This window comes from Aspergillus aculeatus (genome assembly GCF_001890905.1).
Source record: "Aspergillus aculeatus ATCC 16872 unplaced genomic scaffold ASPACscaffold_7, whole genome shotgun sequence".
NCBI classification, from domain to species: domain Eukaryota; kingdom Fungi; phylum Ascomycota; class Eurotiomycetes; order Eurotiales; family Aspergillaceae; genus Aspergillus; species Aspergillus aculeatus.
Window position 1 is genome coordinate 1,599,606 of NW_017962982.1, and position 17,275 is coordinate 1,616,880.

At 51.3% G+C, this 17,275-nt stretch overlaps 5 protein-coding genes across 5 annotated transcripts; 3 read left to right on the plus strand and 2 right to left on the minus strand.

Annotated features, from left to right (window-relative positions):
- Positions 1-1,698: 1,698 nt before the first annotated feature.
- On the plus strand, positions 1,699-2,760 carry ASPACDRAFT_78498 (mediator of RNA polymerase II transcription subunit 18). The gene is made up of 2 exons (XM_020205192.1): positions 1,699-2,243; positions 2,334-2,760. Exons 1-2 carry the CDS (start codon positions 1,756-1,758, stop codon positions 2,656-2,658), a joined length of 813 nt encoding a protein of 270 aa, XP_020056883.1. The 5' UTR covers positions 1,699-1,755; the 3' UTR covers positions 2,659-2,760.
- A 203-nt stretch (positions 2,761-2,963) lies between these two features.
- Positions 2,964-5,993, plus strand: ASPACDRAFT_118990 (putative DNA 3'-phosphatase Tpp1). The gene is made up of 9 exons (XM_020196210.1): positions 2,964-3,217; positions 3,301-3,458; positions 3,533-3,645; positions 3,710-4,015; positions 4,066-4,193; positions 4,268-4,407; positions 4,604-4,664; positions 4,880-5,025; positions 5,506-5,993. Exons 1-9 carry the CDS (start codon positions 3,124-3,126, stop codon positions 5,668-5,670), a joined length of 1,311 nt encoding a protein of 436 aa, XP_020056884.1. The 5' UTR covers positions 2,964-3,123; the 3' UTR covers positions 5,671-5,993.
- Positions 5,994-6,697: 704 nt separating this feature from the next.
- On the minus strand, positions 6,698-8,302 carry ASPACDRAFT_27886 (uncharacterized protein; the record flags this gene model as incomplete). Its single annotated transcript, XM_020199519.1, has 2 exons — positions 6,698-7,893; positions 7,999-8,302. The coding sequence occupies 2 exons, from the start codon at positions 8,300-8,302 to the stop codon at positions 6,698-6,700; spliced, it is 1,500 nt and encodes a 499-aa protein (XP_020056885.1).
- Positions 8,303-12,243: 3,941 nt separating this feature from the next.
- On the plus strand, positions 12,244-13,728 carry ASPACDRAFT_1869305 (M20 family metallopeptidase; the record flags this gene model as incomplete). Its single annotated transcript, XM_020197928.1, has 1 exon — positions 12,244-13,728. The coding sequence occupies exon 1, from the start codon at positions 12,454-12,456 to the stop codon at positions 13,726-13,728; it is 1,275 nt and encodes a 424-aa protein (XP_020056886.1). The 5' UTR covers positions 12,244-12,453.
- A 120-nt stretch (positions 13,729-13,848) lies between these two features.
- On the minus strand, positions 13,849-16,702 carry ASPACDRAFT_78503 (glycoside hydrolase family 47 protein). Its single transcript, XM_020205193.1, has 4 exons — positions 16,644-16,702; positions 15,743-16,511; positions 15,016-15,660; positions 13,849-14,957 (listed from the first exon to the last, which is right to left on the minus strand). The coding sequence occupies exons 2-4, from the start codon at positions 16,254-16,256 to the stop codon at positions 13,921-13,923; spliced, it is 2,196 nt and encodes a 731-aa protein (XP_020056887.1). The 5' UTR covers positions 16,257-16,511; positions 16,644-16,702; the 3' UTR covers positions 13,849-13,920.
- Between the last annotated feature and the right edge of the window lie 573 nt (positions 16,703-17,275).

Here is a 17,275-nt window from a genome sequence, read left to right on the forward strand (position 1 = left end):
ACCAACTAGGCACAGAGCGCTTTCCGAGGAAACGAATGAGAGGGGTGCGAGCAGCGTTACGGAGAACCATGGTGGCGTGCATTGTGATAGTGTAAGATAAGATCTTTGATCAAGTTATATCGGCTGGAGAAGAAGTCTAGGGTAAGAAATAGACAGGCGTGTTGAGCACTCGAGCAAGCTTTCCGGGACTGTCCGAAGCGACCGATGTGGGCGATAAAACCGGTTGGAGAAATGAGGAAATGAGCAGGGGCGGGAAATTGATCGTAGGTACGGCAAGCTGGTGTATCACAAAGATGAATTCAGGGCAATTATATAGGCAATAGGCGGGACGAGATTGTGTATGTATAGAGAAAGAGGAAGATCGAGGGAGGGGTGGAGGGGTGGGAGAGGAATTGAATTAAGTGAAGACTGAGGAGGAGCAGGATGAGCGAGAGGAGGAGGAGGAGGGGAGGGGGGGGGGGGGGGTGGGAGAAGGGTGGAGGGAGGAAGAGGAAAAAGGCGAATGGAAGACGACGTCGGTCGGTGATCGGTCGAGTCTTCGGGGAGCGGAAGCGAGGGTGTGGGTTTTTTTTCTTCTGATAAGCACCTCCTACGCATACGAGTAAGTCTGTATGGAGTGAGAGTTAACTGTTAGTTAATGACGGGCTATTAATTATTAACAACAACAACCACACCCGCCGGCCGCCGGATTTTACCCCCCGAAAGGCTAAATTCTCCCCTTCTTCTTCTTCTTCTTCTCCCCCCTCAGCTGCGATCATCTCTCGATTGATCTCGCCAGGCGGAAAACATTCCTCTTTCTGTGGCATGATCTGACAATCACTCACCTATTCACCTATCAATGAAGCCACCGGCCGCTGGACCGCTGAAGGGAATCCAGGGATGTGTTTCCCCTCATCTTTCCCCAAATCAACGGCTCCGAAGGACGTCGGGCTGCCCCGAGCTTTGCCTAAACCCGCAATCTCGGTGAAGGAGGCGTGCCTGACTAAAGCAGCCTGTGAGGGCTGCAGTCACTTGGGTCACTATGGTGTAACCAGTCTTATCTCGACATTTATGTGCTACTGTAAAGTACAAGTCCACCGTCTGATTACCCATCTGGCGTGATCATCACGTTATTATGGGGAGAAGGGAGGAGGAGGAGGAGGAGGAGGGAGGGGGGTATTTTGACCTTTCCCCCTCCCGGATGTTCATCCCCGCATCACATACATACTATCCGTACTATTCACAGAACTTCCAGTAGATAGTAGTATAATTCATAAGCATGGAGTCGTAGTACTTTAGTCTGAGTAGGTACATTCCTCACCAATATAGGGAACTATAAGACTAGCACTGATTCCTTTGTCCATCATCATTACGCCGGGGAAAGTAGGGAGGGTAATGCACTACCGTAGTAGTACCATTGATCTACTACCTCTGGGTCTCAAAAAAAAAGAAGTGCCGGGTGGAAAATTTCCCTTCTTGGGACCGATTCCTATCCCGGGTTTACCCGTATTCCCTGCCTGAGCTTTCTTGGAAGCTTCAAGGCTCCAAGGCTCCGCGGCGCCAAGGCCGTCAATCAAGGCTCGAATCTCGAAGCTATTGGAAAGCTTACCTAAAATCCCTCCCAAACCACTGACCTCCCAGAAGCACCGACAAAATCGTGGCGCCGAACCTGCTAGACGGAGTTAGGCACACCTTATCCCCCTTCCCCCCCTCCCTCCTCTTGATCTCGGATTTTATTCTTCTTAGTCTTAATCTTTCTTTATTTCCCTTGTGATCATGCATGAGCTACTTCTCTTCGCCTCCGTCCCAGCCCATCAGCACCATGAGCTCCTCCAACAGCTGGCCGGCTTGACAGCCATGCAACCGCATCACCGCTTGGAGAGACGGCTGGTCTTCAAGGCCTATCGCAAGCCAGGCCTTGTCACCACCCGTGTGGGAGCCAGTCAGGATGTGCAGGGCGCCGACCTGCAACGTTTGAACAAGATGTTGAATGGGGGCATGTACTACACCCAGGTCGTTGGCCCTGTGACCAAGGCGGATTTTGGCGCGACCTCTTCGTCAGCCATGTCAGCCTCCCATGATGCAGATGTGTCTATGTCTGGAACCGACCAGTCCTCCTACTGCTACGAAAACCAACCCTGGAAGCTGGAGTTCAGAGACATTCCCGAGGCCGGGACTCGATCGGCTGTGACCACTCGCTTGATGGCAAGTGCAAGCTTGCCTAAAGGTGATATTGCAGTTCCCATGAATGCCTGGGGCTATAGGTCGGTCTCTACCCCGTAGCTGATACGCCCGCCACTTCCCCACTCGTACCTAGAAGACTGCAGACGAACGAAACTGACCTGGAATGTCAGTTTTGTTACCGAGTACATGGTAGAAGGAGATGTCTTCGTCCAGAATGATATCGTCATCTTCCTCCATCGCGTCTTGCTGTATCCCCAGGCGGAGTCGCAGGACTTACATGGCCCTCGACGGCAGCTACCTGCTTATCACGAGCTCACCCCGCTCGAGCGAACTGGTAGTTACGTCCTGCAAGCCGCAATTACTGTCCAGGACGGAAGCAACCAGGAAATGATGAAGACGGCTTCTCAGCATCTGTTCGGGCTTCGAGAGCAACTCAAGTCGGCTGTGCGGCTCGAACAAGCAGATAGGCTGTCTCTGGATACCCGAGCGAAGTAACTGATGCATTCTGGCGTTTGCTTCTTTCGCAATGTTTTATACCCCCGGAGCTATGTTGGCTCTCTGTTCCTGTGGTTTAGCTCTATTATCAATGTACATCCGATGCTTCAGACGAAGATTAAGTAGGAGTAAAGTCGCGAGATGTATTTGAGAACCAAAGATACCGGCTGACGACTTAGAACATTATAGTCGATATATAAACATATCAGTTTTTGGCGGTTGCACTGATCGGCTTTGGTGATTCCAGCAATTTTACATTTGAGCATGTGACTTCGTGATGGCTTTTCGCGTGTACCCGCGCGTCTCCCTTCCACTTTTCGACTTGTGCATTGAACCGGGCACACTCTCCCAATCAGCAGGTGCTCATTCAACAGTTCGTCCGTGTCGCTCAACGCCCATTAGAAAAGCAAAATCACCAATCTCAAAATATCATTAAAGATTATCCCCCGCCTGCAATATCTCAGAATGGCCGGTGCTGGGGCCACCAAACGAGCAGCGTCCCCCAGTCGCGCCATCTCTCCGCCCCCGGTCAAGCGAAAGGTGGAATCCACCATCACTAGTAAGTCAAGATCATTGTGCAGATTCAGGCCCGGAACTATATCGACCAGAGATTGTTTGGGGTCTTATCTGACGCCATAATAGAGAGAGCTGTGTCATCGTTTTTCACCCCTGCTTCACAAAAGAAACCCGAGCAGATCACTTGGCGCGTGGTGAACAACAGCGCCATAATAGGTAAGTATGTCGCTGAAGCCGAGCGCAAACAGACGGCCGAAAAGCCCAAAGTCGCTGCCTTTGATCTGGTAAGGATCATGAGACTGGACTCACTTCACAATGAGGGAACCCTCTCCCCATGCTAACCGACGCACCATCGCAGGACTCGACCCTGGTGTCTACAGCGTCGGGAAACACATTTCCTAAAAGCTCAGCAGACTGGAAGTGGTGGCATAGTACGGTGCCGACCAAACTCAGAGAGTTAAATGCGAAGGGGTATGTGATGAAATGGCGGAAGCTCTTCCATTGCTACAATAGTCTCCAGTTGCTGATTTCGAAGATATTATGTGATCGTCATAACGAACCAGAAAAAGATCAGCTTGAAAAAGGAGACCAAGGTTGGCAACAGCGACTCCAAGAGTCTTACAAACTTCAAGGAAAGAGCTGCTGCTGTTATGAAGCAACTGGATATCCCGATGAGCGTCTACGCTGCCACAGAAGATGATGGCTACCGGAAACCTAGAACAGGACTCTGGACAGAGTTCCTAGACGATTACGACTTCGACATTTCTGGTGTCGACCTCCGCCATTCTGTTTTTGTTGGCGATGCCGCTGGACGGCCGAGAGACCACTCGCAAGTAGATCGGTGAGCCAGAAACCGACCATATTCCTTTCCCTTGCTAACGGCAGCTGAAGTGGGTTCGCTATCAATGCTGGACTGTCCTTCAAGACCCCCGAGGAATTTTTCCTGGACGCTGATCCAGAACCACTCGTGGTACCGTTCGACCCGTCCACGTATCTGCAAGAAGCTCCTGGTGAGGATGGTATGTCATCTCATGTAGGATGATTGCGAACCCGCCACGGGTCTATCTTCGATATTCAATAACGGACGAAGCAGTGTCGCCTCCTTTTTCCGGAGAGAGCCCACTTGAATTGGTGATCTTCTGCGGCAGCCCGGGAGCGGGCAAGTCAACGTTCTACTGGGACTATTTAGAACCATTGAACTACGAACGAGTCAACCAAGACCTCCTCAAAACTGTACGTCTACTCTCTTTTACCTTGTCTGAGTTGACTTCACTTTCGTCTGTCTGCATTTGTCAATTTGCATACTCCAAAGATGAGTCAGAGCACCTCCAAGAAAAAGCAATACGGGCCCTTCCTGCCGTGTCAGATGGATGTATACGAGGAAAGTCCATATCAACAAGGAAACTGACCGACCGATCGTTTGCGATAGCGCCCTAAGTGCATAAAAGTGGCAAAGGAACACCTTGCAGCCGGAAAACCTGTGGTGGTTGGTACGTACAGCACACCCCGACCCTTTTCTTGTCGCTCAACCCTCTCGCATGTTACGCGGACATTTCGCAATTATCCAGCCCAGACCCTCGTTACTGCTGCAAATCCTCTCTCAGGCCCGCCCACGTCGCAATGTTTGCCCCAGACCCAATAGACCGTGGAGGGCGACAACTGGATGACTCGTTGACTTTTTGGCGGCATGCCATACTCTACACAGATAATACCAATGCCGATGCAGAGACGAGAGCCCAGTGGGTTGCAGTGGCTAGGGAGTTCAAGGTGCCGATTCGCTGCGTATATTTCACTGCTTCCCCGACCCTCTGCCGGCATAACAATGCGGTCCGTGCTGCTAACCTATCCCTGGTACGTTGCACATCTGGTTTGACTTCCAGTGTTCTTCTCTACGTCATTCGCTCGCTTTCTTCGGAGCGTACAGGGTACAAGACACTCAGTCCCCCACAAGTAGCTATCTATCAACTGAAAAAAGTTCCTATTTGGGTCTAGCATAGTGCCGACTATGAACTTGGCTTGTCTATCCCATATCACGTGTATCTACCCTCATTGGGCTGTGTCTGAGCTGTCTTTCCCTTGCCCCAAGCCCTCACTTTCCCACCACCACCACCACCCCCTCCCCAGTTCTCCATGAGATTTTGGAACCTCACTCTTTCTGTTGAATTTTCCATGTTGATTCCAATTCTGCCATGGTGCACCCCGCACCTGTCCTCATTCGAATCCCCCCCCCCCCCCCCCTTCCTCCCTCACCTATCCCTTCTTTTTCTTTCCCAGAAAAACTACGAAATTAGAATCCCAACTGACCATTTCGCCCACATACGGGCACTGCAGAATCCGGAATCCCGTACCCTTCTTCCCGGTATCGCCTTCGGGGACTTCCTTCGTCGTTTCAAGGAGCCTTCCATGGACGAGGGTTTCAAAGATATCATTCGGGTAGAGTTCCGGTTCCGGGGAGATGAGGAAGCAAAGCGTCTTTGGAGCCAGTACTGGGTGTAACCAGTGATATACAGCTTCATCACGAGGCATTGCGCTGCAGTCACTCAGTCGTTCGTTGTATGGGTTTTGCTCGGGCTTGGTCGGTTTCTTTTTGTTCCGGCAAAGCCACTATCCCCGCCCCCATCAACTGCTAGCTTTGTATCTGCAGGCATCTTCCCAGCAGCGAGGATCAAAAACTTGTATAGCGGTTCCAGGGAATCCTGGGAGGGTAGGAGATTTGCACTTATCGTTAATATAAATGTGAATACACTATTTATATGTACAAAGACATGAACATGTTTTGTTTCCTTTGCAAAAGCGTACCCCTCCGATGTCAAAAATTGCATCCAATCAAATTCTATCTGTGTATGTTTGAAGATATAGCTATGTGGACTTTTCTGGGAGAAACGAATCGTTTTAAAATGTATGTCTCAAGGGTATAAGGCGCAAATGCTGCAATACCGAGCCCTCCCCCTTGGTATCTCAACTATTTTCCGTTTCTTTGGTTGATTTCAGAACATGTACTTTGTTCTTTCAGCATGGTCCTCCTGCCACTCATCCTGTCCTGCGGACCGAAGAGTTCGGTAGCCAGGAATAACCTGCCACCGCTCTTGTCATGCCTACTAGCACTTTATGTGGCTTTCTCCAGCAAGGCAAGGAACCTGACACCATGAACAAGACATGAATCGCAAAAACCATGCATATGCATACAAAGTAATAATGTGGCGGCAGGCGCAGTACAGCACGACCGTTCCATATTGGTCTGAGGCAATAGCCGGAAGGGCACAGATAAACAAGTAGAACCAGGGTTTTCGGTCGATTAAACATCAATGAATGGACTGCACGCTATGAGATAGTAGTCACAGGTACAAAAACAGGTCATCAATCATCATTATTGGATCACAATGTCATAGGCAGAGACGCAAAAAAATCATATGCATTAGTCATCACGCGCTGAATCGAGCGGATCGTTCAAGAGGCGTAGCATTCGTCAGATGTTGTACATCGATTCCTCCCGCAGTAGAGTTTGTGGTCATTAAGTGAAGGATCAGGATCGAATCACGAGATCCTGAAAAAATTTGAAGAGGTTGCGTTTGAGCGAGCGGCTTCGACAAAGGCCTGAACCGCTAACGGCGGGGGCAATCTTCATCGGTCCGACGATCTCGCCGTCGCCTAGTTCGGGAAACTTGTCGTCATGCAAGCGCGGTAATTTGACCGGATGGCAAGGGTCACAGTGCGAACGGACCAAATCCAGATGCACTCCTTCTGTACCTCGAAGGTGAGAAAGCATTGCTCCATGATGACTCTTCCACTCGCGATTGATCGCCTCCCATTTTTCCTCGGTCAGCTTGTAGATTGTTGAGGTAATACCATAGTGTTCCCCTGTCCGCACGAGATGACGAGCGAAATTGCATTGCGCAAGATCCCAGTTGGTGCGCAGCTGCTGAAGGGAATCCACGTCGATCACTTCGGGCATATAAGGCTCAGGCTGGATCGTGAAGTTGGCGTGTCCCAATTTGTTCACCCATTCATCGTTAGGATCTGAGAGGGTGAATGGGGGCGCATCACCCGACACTGTCCGTACCGTGCTGGCACGCGGACGACTAAAAGAGGCAACGGACGGCTTTGAAGATAGAGGCGGTGACGGCAAGCCTGCCAATCGCCTATCCAACACAGTGGAATTATTCAAGCCATCGTCAGTCATGTCAGCCACAGAAGGTGATTGCAATGGGGAGTGAACACGAGAGACGGCAGGGTAGGATGGTTCATCCCCCATAAAAGGTGGAAGTAATGGAGTTGTTGCCTGCGGACCCGAATCATCTTGGCTGTATCTGCTCGAACGGACAATATTAATTGGCTGCGTGCCAGACTCGCTGAGTTCCTCCTCAAAAATGGTCCGGGCTGGGGATGGTGGCACTTGAATGGAGCTGACGCGGCTAAACGAGCCTGTCACGGGGCTAACGATGGCTGACGATGCTGAGTTGGTTCGGGAACGCAGGTGCGTTGCGAATGCATCTGCCCCATCAATTCCATCTGAGGCCCGTTTGGATTTCCACCTCGTGGAGATGGTGGATATCCGGGAGCCAATACGGGAAAGGCCCTTGGCTGAGATGCTGTCGGAGCATCGGTTCCTGGACGATTGGTTCAAGTCCATGCCAGCATCGGTCAGGTCGTAGCTGTCAGCCGGGTCAAACGACTCGAAGCCGGAGTCTTCGACCACAGACAGTCCTTGATCGAAGTGCTCTGTGGAAAGAGGGAAAAGTTAACCCAATCCTATCAGCAGTCTGGGATATAACGCGGGAAAGACCGTCGGGCGGCTACGGGGTTGGCGCAAGGGCAATGACATACGGAAATATTCCTCCTCGAGATCTCGGGGTCGTTCCCCACAGGGCTCTTCCTTTACGCCCGTCAAAGCATTGCGCGAATTACTCTCCATGGAGGTCCCGTGCCCTGGGAACGATACCAACGACGAGACGGAGCTGGAAAAACGCGTGTGGCCTTTGGCCGAAAAAAGAGACACGGCGGGTGAAACGGGGGTAGAAGAACTCGTGGTCAAGGGCGACTGGGGCTGGCGAAATGAAGAACACGATTCTGCCATGGTTTCAGAACTGTCGCACCGCCGAGTGTCGAGGAACTGGGCGGGTTTGAACATAATCGATGGACAGGAACCACCAGGGTGATGAAACCTAGCAGTGACTGAGCGAGAAGAGCGAGCACGAGAGAGGCGATGGTGAGGCTTCCACTTCACGTGCCGGTGTAGGGCAACACGGAGGTGAGGAGTGACGACGCGGAACGCAGGGGAGAAAATGGAGTTCAGTATGAGACCCGACAAAACATCATCCGAGGAGTGGTGCCCGAAATAAATTGTTTGTTTAAATTGCGCACGATATGCCAGGCCGAAAGAGAAGATAGAAGAATGAGCGGGAACCAGAGCAAAGTAAATGTTGAATCCCCCGAGGCACGGCGAGAGGTCAGGACGGGGCTCTGGCTGATGGACTAGGCTCACTACTGGTAGAAGACGTGGCGCGGCGGTGGAATAGATTGAGATGAGTCGAGATGACTTCCACACCAACACCTGGGTAGAATTGACGAATCAACAGGTAAGTAGGTCGAGATGAGGCCGAAAATGCGTTTGTCTGCCTGTCACGGTGCGACTTTTGTTGAATTTATTGAAATGACAGGGCCTGGCCACAAGAGGCGAATAGTCGAATAGTCGGGCGAGGGGAGATGGAAAATGGGGAAGGAAGATGCAGTGATTGATGTAAAGGATGTTGAGAACGAAAGGCAATGACCGACGTGGAGCCTGTCAAGACACACGAGTGACGAACAAGTGGCCGAGGAAGAGAGAGGGTGGTTGGGTGAAGCCCAAAAAAGCACGGCGGAAACAGCCAGGTGTAGGCTGCCGGCAATCGGCGGGTGTTGGAGGAGGGGAGGGGGGGGGGGGGGAAAGGTGGTGGTTTGCGGTGAGAGAAAGAGGGCCAGGAACAGAATCCTTCCGTTTATTAAAGGTGGGAGGAAGCGGGAGAAAATCCAGAAGAGGGGGGAAAGAAGAAGGGAGTAGAGAAGGAATGAAGAATGGGGAGTCAGAAAGGAAGAAACTGAGGGAAACAACAATGTTAGAGAGGGGGAAAAAGAGGAGGAGGAGGAGGAGGAGGAGGAGGAGGAGGGGAGAATTGGAGATGGATCAGGATGGATGATGGATGAGAAACAACAGCAACAGCGACAATAATAATCATCAGAGAGGAAAAAGCACAGACAAAATGTCTTCTGAATTGAAAAGTTTCTAACAAGATATGAATTCAATAATGAATCAGAATTCTACAACTAAACTACACACAGTTACCATCTACTAAAAATAATAGTATTAAGTAACCACTTGATCACAATGAAATCCACCGGGTCAATCAATTCCAGAAGAGTTGATGGATATTCTAACCACCAAATCACCAGTCAATTTGCCTCTTGTTATACTTAACAGTCTTTAGTCTTCCCTCCGTCTCTACGGAGTACTTCCTTTTTTTCTTCTTTAATTCTTGTTTCTTGTTTCTTGGTTTTTTTATTTTTCCGCTTCCTTTTTTTCGTTTTTCCCCCTTTGGCTTTACTAAGAATCTGCCTTTATAACATTTTTGCCTTCGCCTCCAGTCATGAACCATGGATCGAAAGACAAACCTCATTGTCACTGGTGCTTTGAGTGGCCAAGCTCTCTGATGTCTCCATGGAAGAATTTTTCTTGCATAGTTGATCCAGCTATCTGACAGGCCAGCCTCAGGGTTTTCTGCACTATCATGACCGGGAGGGGGTGAATCGTAACTGACAGAAAGTACTTCTAATTAATCACAAGATTCAAACTAGCCAAAAAAAAAAGCCAAAGAGGGAAAGAGAAAGAGAGAGAAAGAGATTATACAGAACTGAAACACACACCAGAGTGAGCAGAGAAGATTTTTTATCTGGAGATTGTATCAGGTACTGAGCTGAGTACTCCGGACTGTACTGTGCTTTTAGACTGTGCATTTGCAGCATGCTCCATCTCGCTCCGCAGTAAACGAGCCCATGGATCTGGCTTTTTCTCCCCCACGGCTCTCGCCCTTGTTCTCTGGGCTTCTCCCATCATCCTGGCGCCGGAGAAGAGACACGGTCGAATAACTACTCCGCGGAAAGAGAAAGAAGGTTGTTGCCTCGTTGTTTGTTCCTGAGGAAATCTGTGAATAAGATTTCAGGTACAAGGACAAGTACTTTAAGCTACCTGGTACCTGTAACTTTACCTGGAAAAGGACTGACCGATCGATCAACGATCAAATGATCTATCTTGTCCTCCAGCTTTCTGAGACTCCCTCAGATACGTTTCAACGGCGGCAGCGCATCGTTGTGAAAGGAAGATCGACGCCGCCGACGGACGAAGAGAAAGAGGAGAATGGGTGTGAGGTAGAGTCTAGACTCTGACCGACTCGACTGGTCCAACACAGCGCGACCCTATCTAATGGACACAAGGTACCAATGTACCCCAGTGGCTGGTGGATTCTTTTGTTCTGTCGCGCTCCCAAATACTTGTGTGACCCTCCCTCTTCTGCTTCCCCTAGCTTCCTCTTCCCCGTTTTGCTCCATCATCATTCCCCTCCAGTCACGACTGGAGAAGAGGGAAAGGGAAGTATGCCGAAAGTACCATAACCTATCACACAAACCTTTGACATCCGACCAGTTTCAATCGACCAAGTCAGTCAGCAGGTGGAAAGGAAAGACGAGCTAGTTGGCACTTTGGCGGTGGCCAGTGCAATGCTTCCACTTCCCTTTCTGTCTTTCTCTGTCCCTCAGATTTTTCCTGCGGCGAATCACCGCCCGTTTCGTCACTTGCCTCGGTTCACTACATTGTATGTGATTGTGGCCCCCTTTCCCTCCGCCATTTCATCAATTTCCATCTTCTAAGACTTGGTCTATGCTCCGATCTGGTCTGATTTCGGGGTCTGGGGGCTGCTAAATTAGTTTGCTTGTTGGCATGTGAGGCAGCGAGGTAGACTAGACCTGACTATGTGTAAATCGTAGTACTACTTGTACTCATGTAACTTGCTTTGTACAGTACGGACTACTAGGCGAGTAGTTCGTTGTGGGTTGTTGTGGGCTATTGTGGGCATGGCCGAAAATCTCAATCATCATTGAACCATCATAATCATCCAGCTGGTGCCGACGTCAGATCCACATGGCCAGCGCCAACCGGATGGATCCCTGTTCGGTGCTCAGGGCTGGCTCACTCTCTGGATTTTGGTCCCCCCAATGAACCTTGGTTCAAGTTGATTTTGCCCGATGGAGAATGCCAGACGAACGGGTGGAAGAACGGCGCGTTTCCGCGAGCAAGGGATCTTGGCGCCATGTGTCCACGGTCCAGATGATCGGGTTAGCTGGTCGGCATTTGCTGCTGCGGCTGGCTGCTCTCCCTTCCATTTCATCGTGAACCTCACGTACTCTGCAAAACTGATGCATTCTATTCCGTACCCTGTAGGTTTCAAATCGCGATGGTGATCAATTCATGTTACTTCGTCCGGGTGGTGCGAAGCGAGCTGAGATGCAGCCATATACGTCATAGCATCCGGGCACTGAGCCCTGATGCAAAGAGGAATGAATGGATGTATGAATGAATGAATGATCGATTGGTCCTTGAGTTGGATTGGAGCCCATCTCGGCTATTGCAAGGCGAAGAAGTCATTTGTCGGGAAATTTACGTCATGGCTTATCCACGGACCACAGGTCTACACATGTAAATTGATCAAGGATGGTTGATGGTTGATCAATTCGAAATGACCAACTCAGTCAGCAAAATGTCCATTGTTTACATGATAGAAAGCAAGGGTCTTGAATCAACATACATTTTGATCCTTTTCCTCTTCAGTTTAGTTTTCATTGAAGCGTGCTTTCCTCAAACCGTGCTGCATGTCTTCTCTGGTCCGGATGATCTCAATGATGATCTCGATGATACCATGCGACACTATTCCAGACCAGGAAGGTCAATCATGATAATCCACGTGACTTGGATCTATGCCTGCATCGGCTGGTTATCGGCTTATCTCCAGTGTCTCCTCAGCATCCTTCATCCTTAGCTTCATACTGATACTACTAATTCAATTACTAGTTACTAGCTACTAGCTACTAGCTACTAGCTACTTAGCGTAGTACAGTACTAGAACTAGACCCAAGAACCTCAGTCCTTCTTCCACCGTGACCCTTCATATTCATTCCCCACTTCTCAATTGACTCCCTCCTACCTCGCTCGGCGATGATAGCTATCGTTCACCATCTTCTCCAGCTTCAATAGACATGAAAACTCCCATTCCCCTTCTGCTAGCAGCTGCTGGCCTTGCCGCAGCAGCACCGCCTCAACAATCACCCTTGTCGCTCACTACTGACCCCTCGGACATCATCGATGCCTCACCCTTCCTTTCGTTTCACCGCAACCTCGTCCAAATCCCCTCGGTGTCTGGCAACGAAACCGCCGTCGGGCTCTTCATCGCCGACTTTCTCGAAGCGCACAATTTCACAGTGATCAAGCAACCCGTCCCCGCCGGCAGCCAGGGAACGGACCCGACCGCCGACAAGAACCGATTCAATATTTTCGCCTACCCGTCCGCCTCGCCCTCGCAGGACCGGCCCGAGATCCTTCTCACCAGCCACATCGACACGGTGCCTCCGTTCCTCCCCTACACCCTCCATGACCACGACCACGGCAATCGATCCTCCCTGACCCTCGCCGGCCGCGGCACCGTCGACGCCAAAGCGAGCGTCGCCGCGCAGGTCTTCGCCGTCCTCGAGACCCTGAAGGAGCAACCCGAGGCCGGCCTGGGGCTTCTCTTTGTGGTCGACGAGGAGGTCGGCGGCCTGGGGATGCGCGTCTTCTCGGAGTCGCCGCTCAACCCGACGGACCCGTCGCCCTTCCACACCGTCATCTTTGGGGAGCCCACCGAGCTGGCGCTCGTCTCCGGCCACAAGGGCATGCTCGAGTTCCCGCTGGTGGCGACCGGCCAGGCCGCCCACTCCGGCTACCCGTGGCTCGGCCGGAGTGCCGTCTCCGCGCTCCTGCCCGCGCTGTCCCGGCTGGATGTGCTCGGCGAGATCCCCGCCGAGGAAGGCGGCTTGCCCGCCAGCCCCAAATATGGCCGGACGACGGTGAACATCGGTCGCGTCGATGCGGGCGTCGCGGCCAACGTGGTCCCGGCCAAGGCGCGGGCGGAGGTCGCCATTCGCCTGGCCGAGGGTACCCCGGACGACGCGAGGAAGATCGTCGCGCAAGCGGTCAAGGATGCCACCAACGGAGATGAGAGCGTCTACTGTGATTTCGAGGTGTACAGCGGAGGGTATCCGCCCCAGGACTTGGATACCGATGTCCCGGGCTTTGAGGTGATGACCGTCAATTACGGCACGGATGTGCCAAACCTAAAGGTCTCGGAGAAAGTGAAGCGATACCTATATGGGCCGGGAAGCATTCATGTTGCGCACGGGGATGATGAGGCAATCACGGTCGGGCAACTCGAAGAGGCTGTACGGGGATATAAGCGACTGATTGATGCTGCTGTTCAGCGGGGCCTCAAGTCATAGTAAATTTCAATACTTGGGAGGCGGTGGTGGTTGGTGTAGTGAGCTGTGAAAAATGGTCCCTCTTTCGTATGGGATCTACAAGACCATAAACAAGTTTCGGAACCACGATGCAAACGGTCAAAAAGTATGAAATTTGGGATATTCAAACTATAAAGAATCGCCAAGCAAGTTACCACAACAAGTAGAAAAAAATTACATCTGAGCTAGATGCTCCATCGTCTGACTCTCCTCCGCCGTGCGACTCTTCCTCGTCCACCCCGTCTTCAACTCCCCGGTGGGCTTGAAACGAGGGAAGGGGTGCGCCTCGGTGTTGAACACATTGTCCTCCAACGAGATGAACTCCCGATCGGAGAACAGCAGGTAAAAATACTTGAGCGTCTCCGCCATCCAAAAACTCTCCATATTGTCCCTGGTCGTCACAGGAAGGGATTTCGCATTCGAGAGAGAGGTGAATCCAGTGATGCGACCCGATCCTCCAGCGGCCAGTGGTTTGTCGCCTGTTTCGTGATCGAGGCCGTCTGTCTCCACGACAGCAGTGTATTTGATGAAAGACTTGAACATCTCCCAGCCCCAGTGCCGGTAAGTGTCATCTCCAGTAATACGGTACATGTAAAAGAGGGATTCCACAGTCTCGGGTCGTTGGAGGTTATGCCGGTCCATCCGCTGGATTTCAAGGTCATTAAGCCAGGTTTTGGTAGATGGGTCGTTCGGGTCAGATCGGCCAGGGATTGGGTACAAAGGCTTCGAAAGGAGAGGGAGGTCGCCTGGTGACGTGACTGGCTGGTCGTTTCTGCCAGTAACAGCCGTCGAATCCGGGTACATGTCTGCCTCCATGACTCGGGGGTCGTCGACTTTGAAGTAGGTGATTTCCGGGGCGAGGCCAGTCTCAGTAACTAGGTACGTGGCCCAGCAGGTTTTGGTCAGTTCTCGCGCCAGGCGCATTTCTTCCTCTTGTCGTTGACCCCAGTTGGGAGACTTGCGCGCCTCAGAGAGCGGTTGTCCCCCGGTCGCTCCAAGGGCGATTGTTCCGGGAAGGAAGCAGACCAAGTGGTCCATCTTGGGTGACAAGGTGCCGTCAAGGCCGTGAGGCCGCTCCCCGAGCACTGTCAAGCGGGCATTTTGCGTGTAAGTAAGCAGGTGCTTACGCATGCCAAGTAGAGCCTCATCCCACATCTCCTTGTAGATTGGCTCCTGTTCCGAAGTCTGTAGGTACTGCTTGATAAGATATTCTGGCGGCGTGTCAGTTCGAGCACAACAGTTTGGACGTGTATTCTTGCGGGACCATACCGTAGTAGGAGTCGCCTCTGCTACCGAGACGAATATTCTCGCCCTTGAATTGACCAGTTTCTGGGCAAACATAGATTGGAAGCAGGCCATCCTGCCTTTTCTGCGCGTCAATGACTTCCATGACCTTCTCAACGGAGCGCCAATACTCCGCCTCGCCTGTCAATTTAGCTAGGTATTTGAACTCTAGCTGAACAGTAGTCGCTTCGGCCGTGGAGGCCGCGCCATCGTCGATATAAGAGGGAATACCCGTCGAGGTATTCAAGTTTATGCTCGAGTAAGGGATGCCCGTGGTAGATTCAAAAGCGCCCAAGAGCCGGTCGGCCAGATCGGTCGCTTTCTCGATATACAGATCCTCTCCTGGTGCTCCTGCATCGTCGTCGTTGATGGGGGCAAGATCCGGGTAGATAGTCGAGAGATAATGGGCGGATAGCAGGCCACCGAGCATGCGAATGGTGGTTTCGAAGGTGTTCACATCATGGTTTTGATTATACTGCAGTGAGTTGTGAATCCAGCTGCGGGCGTGCTGCACCCGCGATGTCAAATTCATAATCATCAACGTGTCCAGCGCATCCACAATTATCCAACCCATACCCCCGGCGACCATATGCCGGCCATCCTTTGCAATTGGGTGATACTCGTCGTAACCTGCTCAGCAAAAACAACCATCCCAGGGATACCACGTTAGCCGGACGGAGCAGGTAGGTTTCGTGAGCCCTGTAGAACTTACCCCAGGCATTGCTCTCATAACCATCCCAGCTGACAATGAACGCGTCGCGAACCCGTTCCCGCCTCGTATCCCAATCAATGTGCTTTGAACCTGCGCTATGCCCATCATATGTTGGTTCAGAGTCGTCGAGGGTCTGCAGCCATTTCCAAAGCTCTTCGCCCTTCGCCGGATCGGGAGTGTCATGGTGAATCTTCGACTGCGACCGGGTTGAAGAACCCGAGTAGTACCACCATAGAAAAAGCGCCAACAGGCACAATCCAGCGTATATGGTTTTCCTTCGCCGCGCCCGGGGCCCTGTGCGTCGCGGGGCGAAATACGGCTTGTCTTTATACATCGGGAGGGTGCGATCGCCGGCGATCGGGGTGTTCAGGTTGATGGTAGTGGTCGCAGACGGAGAAAACCCATACCCAGGCAACCCATTAGACCCGGGACTTCGACTCGCACGCCAGTAATTGTTCTCGAATGGTTGTTGGGAGGGAAAAGAGGGATTGCTCCGCGGGGCCTGGAAAGCCATGACCATTACCGACCCGCCAAGGCCTTTGCTACTAAAATACTATATCTGTCCTCTCTTTCTCTGTCTACCCGAGCCTGAAATGTGGTAATAATAAACACAACCCCACGGTCTGAGTCTGTTTGATCCGAAACAATGATTCAATATCGTCACAGCTGGTTACAGTGTGTTTTGTTCGCTATGCTCCAGATGAATGAAGAGATGGCAATGGGCTAGCAAGGTAGGCAACCGAGTCGATTGATACAGTGCTTGGAAGCTCTAGACAGTGAGCACATGCAACAAGTGCACATGTACCAGTCAGCAAGATGCTTGAAGCACGAGATAATATGTATTATAGATAACAGGTTGCAGGGTCATGAAGAGGAAGCAAGAATGAGACAGTTTACCAACCAACCAAAAATTCCACCCGTGCTACACGGGGGAGAGGGTCCGTGACAATTGACCAATATCGGTAAATAGTTTAGTCCAAATTGATCGAGCAGAGGCGGGATAGAGAAAGAGAAAGAGGGAGAGAGAGAAGGTGAGGGTCAATGATAGAATAGATAGGTGGTTGGATTTCGTCTACCATATCAAGCAATCAGGTGAAGAACAAGTGTCCAGATGTGTCGGTAGGCTGAAACTGAAACGGTTATATCAACGTGAACTTAATAAATTAGAGTAAGTAATTAATGGTGAGGATGGCCTGGACGCGTGTAACGTCTCCGACTTTCGGGTCAAGGATGCAGATCCGCCTCTTCCTCCCTCCCGTTCGGTCAAGGTACGTATTATGAGTAAAGTCACTCGTAACTCGTAATCAAGCAACGTATTTCGGGGCCTCAGTCCGCCTTGGCGTTCATTTCCCATGCTGCTCCAGCTATGGAGTAGTAAGTCCTCATAGTAAGTAAAGTTATTTGTACACTGTACAGCATCATCTCGATGACATATTCACTAGACATCTCTTTTCCCCAGCCAGGGTTCCATTCCAGGGTCTATGTTCCGGACTATGTGGAGCTACTAGTGACTGATTCCATATCACTCCACCA